At 48.8% G+C, this 12,083-nt stretch overlaps 1 protein-coding gene across 1 annotated transcript; it reads left to right on the top strand.

Moving 5' to 3' along the window:
- Positions 1-1,313: 1,313 nt before the first annotated feature.
- On the top strand, positions 1,314-9,640 carry LOC130378024 (forkhead box protein K2-like; the record flags this gene model as incomplete). The annotated part of the gene is made up of 8 exons (XM_056584964.1): positions 1,314-1,508; positions 3,977-4,130; positions 4,604-4,750; positions 5,337-5,530; positions 5,985-6,205; positions 6,877-7,110; positions 7,617-7,814; positions 8,450-9,640. Coding segments are annotated over 8 exons (1,597 nt in total), but the record flags the coding sequence as incomplete, so codon positions are not given.
- Positions 9,641-12,083: the final 2,443 nt, after the last annotated feature.

The raw sequence follows: 12,083 nt of genomic DNA, 5'->3' as shown, positions 1-12,083 counted from the left end.
GTGTAAGGTTTTGGTTTGGAAATGCTCCATGATCCCCCACATCCACACCGTTGTGTTCCTCTTATCCGCCTCACAACTACTAGTACTAGGGGATTAGGTCTTCGTAGTAAGAACAGGTGGCCATGCCAGATCTACCAGAGGTAGGCCTGCTATATGGCCATGGCCAACCGTCTTAAAGCTTTTAGACTGCTACACTATAGCAAGGAGCTAGCTTGGCTCTTTCTTAGCTGGGCTAACTTAAGGTTGTAGCCAGTTGGTATAAGGGAGAGAATGGTGACACTTCAGAACTGAAACGAGCTGTAGGTATACATGTATCGCAGCTGTAGGTAATCCATCCTGACAACTAGGCAAAGGATCCGTGGAAACGGGACCTCGCATTCAATTGCCATTGGTCAGGACAGAGGTTGGTTGACATACCCTCTGAGCCTGAATCTAGGCTCCGCCCACTAATATGACTAACCGATCTGTTCTTGATGGTTTCCAGATTTAAAATACAATTGTGGATTGGGAAGTTATGTCCTGGAAAATGTGTTGCATGTTGGAGAGGAGCTCTTGTTTTGAAATGGGGTTGTGTTACTTCTCTTCTTTTGGCATATGATTATTCCTAATGCTTTAATAATTTGCTTTTCTTGATCACTTCAAGGCCAGCCAGGCTAAAATGTGCTTTTAGTAATGGACTTTCTAAATGTAAATATGATACGATAATTATTAATAATTTTGATCTAAACTGCTCCTTCATGTTATCTGAAGTGTTGTAACTCGCTCTTCATTATTAGGCAGCGGTGTGTTTAGATGTTCCTGCAGGGAACGCACTACTCTCTGTTTGTGTTTACCATAGTGACTAATATTATCCATCCATCCCCTCTGCCAGGAGTGATACATCACTAAGATACGTGTGCTCCCCTCCTATCTACCTAGTCTATGTCTATGTTTTTGAGAGGAATCACTGTTTAAAAGCTGAATTATTTTCTTGTCTCGTAGACCTGGTCTGCAGCTCCTTGTTCTCCTGCCTTCATCAGAATATTGTATATTTAGAACTGTTATTGTTATGCTATATTGTTGCATATTACTTTCTTTTACTTTTTTTGTTGGTTATTACTGAATACTGCAGCAAGTATCTGTAACTGGCCCTAGGGTTTCAATAGTTTGATCAGCAAGCTAGCACTCTCTAGCTCCCATGCGCTCCCCTTGACTGCCGCCGGGGGGGGCATCGCGACGCCAGCCCCCAACCCCGCATGTCTCCACCACGGTGTGGGTACCCCCTCCCAGACACCCCCTCACCTGGTGCCTCTCTGCTGTCTCTGGTCCTCCAGGTGTACGTTCCGCTTCCCCAGCACCAACATAAAGATCAGCTTCACTGCGTTGTCCAGCGGCAAGAAGACGAAGAGGGAGGCGCCCGAGTCCCCCGTGAAGCCGGCCCAGCCGCACATCGCCCCGCTGACCATAAACATCCCGGAAAACATCGCCCACCTCATGAGCCCCCTGCCCTCGCCCACGGGCACAATCAGGTAACACCCCTACCCTACGCCAAACAAACGGGTCCGTCAGTCAGTTTGTTAAATAGTCACCCAGACAGTTTGTTACGTAGGCACCAAGCAAATTGGTTAAACAGTTGGTCCATGGTGCCAGGGGTCCAGAATTTGTCTTCTATGTTGGTCTGGATTCGAGAAAATGACATGTTTTAAGTGGAGATATTCCAGGAAGAACCACAGCCACAAATAACAGCAGCATTGACAAACAGGAACCAAGCTAACGCAACATCAAAAGTCAAAAACAAACATCTCAGACAGGTGTTTTAAGAATATTAAAGAAACAAACTGACATTTTACTGTGGTCTGATCTAATGGAATGGAACATATTTAGGACAATCTGATGTCTCTCACCACCACCCAAGACATGCACATGAGTTCACCTCATTATCCAATATTTCACTGCCATCCCTTTGCTCAATAGAATCCAAAAAGGGTCCCCAAGCCTTTTCAAAAGTGTCTTGTTTACCAAATAACAATGTATTCTATCCTTCCCATATTATGCCTGTTCACACTTTTCCAAGCAAGAGTTATGAAGCGCTTTGCTTGCAACAAGTACATATCTAAAAGTGTTGGTACTTTTATAGATTAGGATTGATTTGGTTCAACCACAGGATACACAATGTCCTGACATTTGTGATGTCAAAGGTGATAACTTCTTCCATAAATTCAGTAAGTGTTTTCACAGTCCCGCTGACAATGAAAAATGAGTCCCTTTAGAGTGATTGCAGATGAAGCGTGTATCTGGATTTGTACTTCAAACCTATATTTTTTTTAGCAGATGTTCCATATTTTTCACTTTTTAACAATTTCAGAATAAATAGCAAAAAATCGTAACATCCTTGATGCAGTTCTCTCTTACCGAGGTTGCTTCACTTGGGTGGTTCCTTTAACGTTAGTTTCTAGGTTGAGTTTCACTGGAAACAGTTCATAACCAGAGGCAACGTTTTGTGGTGTTGTGGTTTAATTCATCAACAAGTACTTCCCCTGTGTCATGACCAATGAATGGATGAGTCACAGCGAGTCTGTCGGAGAACAGAAAATGTTATAAATTGTAAGGGGGGAAATTGAGTACGTTTATTGACAATGAGAGCTGCCTTAGTGATGGTGGGTAGTCCCTTCCTGTTGTCGCTGTAGGTCATTGGTAAGCCCTGAACATGACCAGGTTACACGACTGAAATTAGGATGTAAACGTGTGATCTGATGTCTTTTTACCTGTTTGGAATCCCCCTCTATTGTTTCCGTTCCTCTGACTCGTGAGTTGGATCAATTAAATACAGAAATGATGAACACCACAGTTTAGCTTCTCCATGTTGGCCCTATATTTATGTAGACCTATAAAGTTCTGCTGATCCGAGGAGAAAAGTGCAACCAGTTTGTTCCTGGTTTCCAGTCTGACCTGATGCGTGTTCGGTCTTGTCAACAGACGGCTCCCAAGTTTTTCCTGTAGTTCATTCCAGGCTAGGGTCCTGTTGTTTTGACTGTTTTTTTCGTAACGCTGTGGTTATGGCAGTGAAATAACAGATAATGAAAAACGCGGTGAATGTTTTTTTTTTTTTCCATTTCTTGGGTCCCACTGCCTTCCACTCCCTCGTATGTAATGAAGTGCAAAATGGAGAAAGTAGTTGAATTAACACCTTGAATAATCCTATTCTGTGCTGTGTATGAAACAGTGCCCTCCATTTTATTTTCCGGCCAGGCTAGCTGTTGGGCAAACTGTTGGGGCAGTTGCCAGGCTAGCTGTGAGGCTATTGTCAAGGCTAGCGATCCGGCTTTGTGTCAGGCTATCTGTCAGGGCAGCTATCAGGCTAGTGGTCGGGCTGCCTTCTGTCGGGCTACTTGCCACGCTAGCTGTATGGCTATTGTCCACACTAGTTGCAATGTTATCGTGGCTAGGTAAAGAGGTCATCACAAGCCTTGCGGACCGCCTGTACATTCAGCTGACGGATGCTGTGATGGTTAACGTCCCATAGCATTCATAATGGGTCCAGCAGGGCTGAAATACTCTGGTGTAAAGTCAATTTTACAGTTATAATTTCAAAGGGATACATCCCCCCCCAACCATCTCCCCCTAGAGTGAAGGAAATCTGGCTTAATTAGCAAGGACAAACTGAGTTTGGGGTATCCCTCTTTCCCTGATCGGTGTCAGGGTGACTGCAGTGTGAATATAGCAACCAGTCTTTGCAATCATAAATATGGGCTTTGTGTTTCAATCCGAGCTTGGGAGCGGAGCTGAGCTGAGCGAATGTCCCGCTCCTCGCGCAGGTGGCTGTTGTTCACTCGGCCGCTCCTCCCCTCAAATCCACGTCGGGTCGCTCCCCGCTCCACGTAAAATAATCCTCCCGCTCCAGTGAACTCGCTCCACGCTCACTCCAATTTAAAAGAGGGAGAAATCATCGACTATGAATTGTCACCTGAAACACTGTCCTCCTCCTCCCCCCCATCAGCGCGGCCAACTCGTGCCCCTCCAGCCCGCGGGGGGCGGGCTCCTCTGGCTACAGGATGGGCGGCCGCATGGTGAGCAACGCAGAGCTGCAGCTCCTCAACGAGAACTCCCAGCCGGACCAAGACAAGGACGCGTCCGGAGGAGACAGCCCCAAGGTGAGGGGCCGCGTCTTGGGTTCAGGATGGGTGGTGGTGGGGGACCGCTCCGAGGTGAGGGGCCAGGGCTGGGGGCCAGGACGTGTGCGGGTGGGCGACATCTTTTTGTTATATCAAAGGAGTATATTTGGAGTGCGTCCGTAATAACAGAATCATGTTTTTTGCAAAGCACACAGAGAAAAGGTCCATTAAGATGGACCGTTTCACATTTTTACCTTTTTGCTTTAGGTTTAGTCTTTCTCTGTTTTGGTTTGGATATCTTTCTAATCAGGGCTGTAGGTGCTAAGGAGAAGGTAGTTATTATGAATGTCTGAGATGAACTTAAGTCAATAAAACATAGAAGGGACGCACTCATGTACATCGTCCACGAACATCCTGGTCATGGTGTTTGTGTACCTCCGCGTGGTAAAAGGAAGTCAAGGAGGCGACGTAAAGATCTGATTGGCTGTTGTTCTTGCCCCCCCACCCTGCAGGACGACTCCAAGCCGCCCTACTCGTACGCCCAGCTGATCGTCCAGGCCATCACGCTGGCCCAGGACAAGCAGCTCACGCTCAACGGCATCTACACCCACATCACCAAGAACTACCCCTACTACCGCACTGCTGACAAGGGCTGGCAGGTCAGTCTGGGGAGGGGCTTAAGCCTGGGGGGCGGGACCCCGAGGGTGGAGGAGGGGCTTCAGCCTGCTGGGCGGGACCCCAAGGGTGGTTAGTGTTTCCCCCAGTAAATGTCTTAGTCAAGGTGGTCAAGGAGGGGGGGGGGGGGGGGGGGTTCTCACCGTTTCAATTACATTCAAAAAGCTTGATGGCACGACAATTGTATTACCGATGCGTTATTGATCTTTATTTTTTACACCTGATGGAAGTATGTTTTCTTTCCCTACGAGAGTTTTCTACTTTGTTAATGCATAATAATTAAAAAATAATAATTAAAAAAAGAATATATATATATTTTTTATATTATTATTATTATTATTTATATACATTGGTAGTCAATGCGGGCCCTATTGTTGTTAAGGCGGCCGCCTTAACAACACAGTGCTGGGGGAAACACTGGTGGTGGAGGAGAAGGGGTTGGATTCAGGGTTGTGCTTGAGAACCCTATCCAGGACTAAATCCCACTCCCAACCTGACGTCCACGGTGAACCCTGTTCCCGGGCAGCCGGACGGCAACCCTTCCGTAACGGCCCGTGTTTCCGCCCCCAGAACTCGATCCGCCACAACCTGTCGCTGAACCGCTACTTCATCAAGGTGGCGCGGTCGCAGGAGGAGCCGGGCAAGGGCTCCTTCTGGAGGATCGACCCCACCTCCGAGAGCAAGCTGATCGAGCAGGCCTTCAGGAAACGACGGCCCCGGGGGGTCCCCTGCTTCCGGACCCCCCACGGGCCCCTCTCCTCCAGGTGAGACGCTCCCTGGGCACACCTGAGCCACCGGGCGGAGAGCGCCAGGGAAGGAAGGAGACCGAGGAATCTCGTGAGGGATTAGGAAAAGGATAAAAGAGATTGGAAGTGACATTAAGATACGTGAGGTCTACGGCCAGCTACTGGAGGAGGAATGTGAAAGAATAGAATAAGTGACTTTAAGAAAACTGTATTTACACAGCTCTAGGGATGAGCTTGTTGCCTGGTTACATAGGTGGAATAAGCGGCAGTCCGGGTGTTTCTGGGTCGGTTCCCCAACGACCGCAGCCTAACCCGTGGAGCTGTTGTCGAAAAATGAACCAAGTAGCGTTGAGGAAAGCTAATCAGATCAACGTTGCGTTAGCACAGTAATGAACCAGTAATGGATAATTACCCGGAGCACAATGCGACTAATGAGTTCTAACCTAAAGGACGATCGTGCCTTCCCTCCCAGGAGCGCCCCGGCGTCCCCCAGCCACACGGGCGGCGGTCTCTCCGCCCACTCCAGCGGCATCCAGACGCCCGACAGCCTATCACGAGAGGGCTCTCCCGTTCCAATGGAGCTGGAGCCGGCGCCCCCGCCGGCGCCGCCCACGCCCGCCGCCGCCGCCCCGGTCGCCGCCCCGCCCAAACTGGCCGTGATCCAGGAGGCCCGCTTCGCTCAGAACACGCCAGGTGAGCGAGGTGACGGGGGTGGGTTGTGCGGCCTGGCTTGTTGCCATGGCGATCGTCGGGCCGTGGCGATGCTAATGTGGTCGGAGTTTGATAAAACTCCAGACTAGTGTTCTCGTGTAGCCAGGGGGAGAGCATGAAGATGGAGGGTTGGTCCTGGCGTATGATGAAGTTTTGCCTCAACAATGTGGACCTTGACGTGACCTATTGTGCTAAAGCCAAGCCTGGCTGGATGGGTGCCTGTTGATCCCTCATGCATCGATCTGGGCCAACGGTCATGATTGGATACAGGGATGATGAGCCTTACCGTTACCTGGCTACTAGTGAACAGTGGTTTCACTATTCATGTAAACACGCCGTCTGATCCTACCCGTTTCTCTGATTCTCACTGGTCCCGGGGCTCTGGTTTTAGCCACATTTATACTTGGTTCTACACTGGTTCTTACTTGTTCTAAACCAGCTCTAACTACTTCTAACCCATTTCCCGCTGGTTCTCACCAGTTCTCCCTGGTCCTAAAGCGGTCCTCTGCGCCTCTGAAGCGGTTCTCCCTGGTTCTAACCGGTGTGTGTGTGTGTGTGTGTGTGTGTGTGTGTGTGTGTGTGTGTGTGTGTGTGTGTGTGTGTGTGTGTGTGTGTGTGTGTGTGTGTGTGTGTGTGTGTGTGTGTGTGTGCAGGCTCCATGGCGGGCCAGCCGGTGCTGATCGCGGTCCAGGGGCAGCTGCCGGCCAACCTGAAGCCGGTCACCTACACCATGGCGTCCCCGGTGAGCAGCGGCGGCCAGCCGTCCTACCAGGCGGTCCACGTGCTCCAGCAGATCCCCGCCCCGGCCTCGCTAGGCCCCGCCCTCATCGCCCAGGCCGCCGTCAAGGCCGAGCCGCAGGAGAACGGAGGGTACACAGAGGTCAAAGGTGAGGGTCGGGGGGGGTGGCATCAGGGTGGGGGAGGAGGTTGTGGTTGTAGTTTTTGTGAGAGGGTTCTGATGTGAGTTAGGGCTGCTCGATTATGGAATAAATCATAATCAGGATTATTTTGGTCAATATTGAAATCACGATAATTGAAACGATTGTTTTTGAGTTTGGAAACATTATGTATTTATTCAGCATGTCTCTCCCAAAACACTTTAACTGAGAACTTAAAAGAATATACAAAATGGTCAAAAAGACATTTTTCCATCTAAAACAATGTACAGATATGTATCTAAGCTGTTCTACTTTCTATTAAACATTGAATACAATTAAATTAAAAGAATATCAAACTCGATTATATTAGTTTTGTGATTGTTTGATGCTAAAATGGTGATCTAGATCGTAATTCGATTAATCGCCCAGCCCTAATGTGAAGTATAGCAATGGTTACTCAAATAGTTGTAACTCCTTCTGTAACCCTCCCTCCTCTCTCCCCCTCCCCCCTCCAGTTAAAGTGGAGCCGGTCCCCAGTATCTCCCACCCAGCCTCTCTAGGGGGCGCCAGCTGCATCATCCAGAGCAGCTCCTCGGCCACGCCCCTTCAGACGGTTACCATAGTGACGCAGGCTCCCCTGGGCCAGCACCAGCTGCCCATCAAGACCATCACCCAGAACGGCACCCATAGTATGCCAGGAGCCCCCAGCACAGGTGAGACCCAGTAACATCACTCCCTCACTCCCTCCCAAAGGAATTACCTTCTGCATGGAGCTTATTTAGTTTTATCGTATTGTGATTCCTAACTTGTAACTGTAGCCCAATCCTTTATACTGGCTCAGCATCCAGTAATAGTCTGGGGGATAGTCTCCACTCATGCAGATGCAAGTTTCCAAGTTTTATTACCCCCCCCTCTAGCCATGGTCAACACACGATGTTGATCACAGCCTCGCGTGTCTTAATGTAACTCTACTCGAGTGACTCCAGATCCCAACCGTCAGAACCATTAAACAGCGTTATTCCCGGGAGCGCCTTCTCCTCCTGCTGCTCGAGAAGGGGGTCAGGCGCTGCCCCCGATCCACTGCATAGCCCCAGCTGGAGTGTATCCCTCCAGTTTCCGCTCTGCTGCTCGGATCCGCCCTGCCGTAAATCCTTCAGTCCTTCCCTTGCGAGTTTTCGAGGCAGTTTTATGGAGGAATCATCGCTCTTAAACTCACACACTGGAAAATTCCGGAGGGGTTTGACGGCGAGCCGCATTATATCAGTTTGCGGCCCGTCGTATCGCGGTTTAAGAGTACGGCACTGTCCCTGACATCCTCCTGTTGTCTCTTTCTGTGTCGCCACGGCAGCGGTGGCCAGCCCCCTGCACCTGCTGGCGGCCCACGCCTCCGCCTCCGCCTCCCTGCCCACCAAGCGCCTCAACGGACCCGGCCCCCCCCCCGCCAAGCGGCTCAAACCCCAGGAGGAGGAGGCGGCGGAGGAGGAGGAGGTGAAGGAGGAGCAGGAAGAGAAGGCGGTGGCGGCGGAGTCCCCCAACGGCAGCGCAGATCCCCCTGACACCAACTCCTCGGCAGCTAACAACCAAGGGAACCACCTCAACTAGCCACGCACACATGGATAAATACACACGCACACACATAAAGGCACACACATAAGCATAAATACACACGCACACGTAAATACACGTACACACTGAGAACCACATTACACACTGAGAGCCACACACACACACACGCGCATAAATACACACACACTAGGTTATTCTCATTTCTATGTTCTGTGTATTTTTACTACGTTTCTCATGTCCTTCGTCTCTTTAAATACTTGTTCTGCAACCGAGCCCCCGTGGTGCCAAGCCCCCTCCACACACAAGCGCGCTCACACACACACAAACACACAAACACACACACACACACACACACACACACACACACATGCAGAGGATGAGGTGGAGGACTGATCCGAGCTGCTGAGACCGCGCCCGCCACCAGGGGTCCCCCTCTCCCCCTTGAACTACGAGTGACATCATCGAGACCATAGGAAGCCTTAACAACAACAACCGTACGCCTCAAGATGTGACCTTTGAACTCAAGCGGCCTTGACCTCTCGATCAACGCAGAGGGGATAGGCGGGCACCCACCCTCACTGGCTCACTCACTCACTCACTCACTCACTCACTAATTCATTCATTCATTCATTCCTGAACTCGGGGCCGTGGGACCTCTGGGACATGTGACCACCGCCGGGGGTGTGGCCGAGGCGTGGAGCAGACCAATGGGAAGCCTGGAGCGTTTGGCAGCTAGTCTTTGAAACACAGCACGGTCCCCCCTTCCGACCAGAGGACTAGTTGGCGTCTTTTGTTTTTCGTGTCACGTCTTGATTAGTAATAATTTATTGATTAGTTATAATTTAACAACAATTTTTAAGGACGGCATTCCACGATGGGCCACTGCAGCCGTCGTGGGAGATCTCCCCCCCCCCCCCCCTTTTTATTTTACGTGGACTCCCTCAGTCTCCCGCCTCCCCTTGCATACCTCCCCCTCTCCCTGGGTTTAGACGTGTATGCCGTTGCTTAGTTGAACTTACTATTTTACGACCCACACAGTATATGAACCCCCCTCCCCGCAATCCCCCCCCCCCCCCCCCCCCCCCCCCCAACCACATGTGTAGACGTCCCACCTACCTGCATGCAACGGGCGGACCCAGACAGACACAGACAGACAGACAGACGGAGATAAAGGGCTGTAAAGTTAAACCAAGTGGAGACGCACCTGCTCCCTTTCAGATCAGATCAGATCAGGTTTTTTCTTCACATCAAGAGTCGGTGACCCTCTCCCTTAAGACTCCTTTAGAATGTCCCTCCTCATTTAGAGCTCGTTAGACTGTCCCTCCCTGTCAAGAGCTCGTTAAGACTGTTCCTCAGAGTGTCCTGCCTCGTTATGCTTTGTTAGAATGTCCCTCCTCGTAAAGGCTTGTTAGGAGCGTCCCTCGTTAAGGCTGTAGTTGGCTGTATGGTGTTGGCCCCAGATGTCCTTGCTTGATATTTTGACTTGCTTCTGGTCGCCCGGTGAGTCTGTCCTCAGATCGTTTCCCAACGGCTACAAAGAAACTAAAAAAGAAGTAAGGATTGATGTTTGTTCTGCTTCAGTGAAGAAATTGTTCTTTTTTTAAATAAATTAATTTAAACCCTTTATTTTTGCCTGTGGTCATTTCATGCGTGTGGAAACCAGTGGACGTGTGGTGGTATTAAAACCTTAAATGGTTTTCATATATAGCACATACTTTCTTTCAAAGTCAGCCTTGCATAAAGTTTTATAAAGAAAGTACAGAACAAAATCAATGGCTAACACCAAAGATAACTTCTCTCAAACTCGTCCTGTCTCTCTCTCATCCTCTATCTGTCGTCCACTGTCTCTCTCAAACTCAATCTCCCGCATCCTCTATCCCTCAAATTATATTGTTCCTCTATCTCGCTCTCAAACGCTATCCCATCCACTATCTCTCAGCCTTTATCGCTCTCATCTGATGACTAGTGTACTATGTTGCCTTCATCCTCTTCTCTCGTCCTCTATCTTATTCTCCATTTCTCTGATCCTCCAATCCTGTTCTCTCATTCTGTCTGTCTCTCTCATCCTTTGCTGTCCACCGCTATCTCTTATCCTCTATCTGGACCTCTATCTTATGCCCTCTCTCATCCCATATCTCTCTGGTCCCCTATCTCTCTTGACTCAATCTATCTCGCCCTCTATCTCTCACAGCCTTTATCTCCATCATTGTCTCCTCTTTTGTATGGAAGCCTAGATGGTCCATCTTTGTACTTTGTCTTCAGATCTCCTTCCCCAGCATATTGTTAGTTAGGGACAGAAGGGTAGTTATGTAACCATGGTGCTGCTCCTACTAAGAGGTCGTAACAGTCCATAATGACTACATCCTGGGTCAGAGGTCATACCTGTAGTGTGTACTTGCAGAGAATCTATTGAATATTTTTTCAAGCTGTTCTGCTGTGTTCCTCCATCTGCTTTTTTCCTTCACAGTTGAAAAGGCCAGCCTCTTCCTGATTGGTTGATGGTCTACAGCTTTCTGTAGATGTAACTAGATTTTGATTGATAATAAAACATAATTTGACCTAAAGAATCACTATCTGCTGCCACAATGGGGAAATTGGGGAAATTAAACAATTATCTTCAGCTTTGTATCTGTCTCTATCTCTTGTCTCTATCCCGGCACTTTGATGCATTTGCTTTGCTTATATTTTTAAGTTGTTTGCACTAAAACTATTCTTGCGGTTGGCATTAGAGCCATTTATTATACATTTATTCATGGAAACCAGGGTCCACACGACAAGAACTACGTCATTTCTGAACCCTGCGTTCACACCAAAAGATGCAAAAAGTTGAGTGTCTCGTCTGTGTTATGATCTGTATTTTTTAACATAAAATAACAACCTATGTGCGTGCACAAAGATATATATGGTTTCATTGTATTTGTTTGTTGTTTCCCCTGTATCCACATCATGCCTCCGCCTGGTTTCTGTTGTGACCAAGTCAACCAATTACTTCCATAGAACCTTTCCCTCGTACATTTGTTGTTTTGCTATTCCTCCCTAATCCAATTAGGTTTTGTTTTGGACTGTTCCTTTCAGACCCATAATCCTTCATGTTGCGGCATAGTGGTGCGGAATGCACACCATTCTTTGAATTGCTTCCATATTCCATAAAACAGGCAGGACTGTTTGTCATTACACATTTTGAAGCACGGTTAACGAAATGTGTTAATCCATCAAAGCTTTATTGCTATTTCGTATCGAACGGCTTTTCTGATCCTGACACAGAGACCCAGGTAAATCAGTTTCTCTGTGGGTCTTCCCCCAGGTGGCGATGTGGAGCAAACCGCGCGTCCAAACCAGAAGGGCACTCAGCGCGCATCCACGGTATAAAACATGAAAACATTGCTTAAAGAACTCGCCAGGAAGGTGAAGACCCT

The sequence above is a fragment of the Gadus chalcogrammus genome, unplaced genomic scaffold (genome assembly GCF_026213295.1).
Source record: "Gadus chalcogrammus isolate NIFS_2021 unplaced genomic scaffold, NIFS_Gcha_1.0 GACHA051, whole genome shotgun sequence".
NCBI lineage: Eukaryota > Metazoa > Chordata > Actinopteri > Gadiformes > Gadidae > Gadus > Gadus chalcogrammus.
Note: the sequence above shows the minus strand (reverse complement) of the source record. Positions and strands in the feature narration are given on the sequence as shown.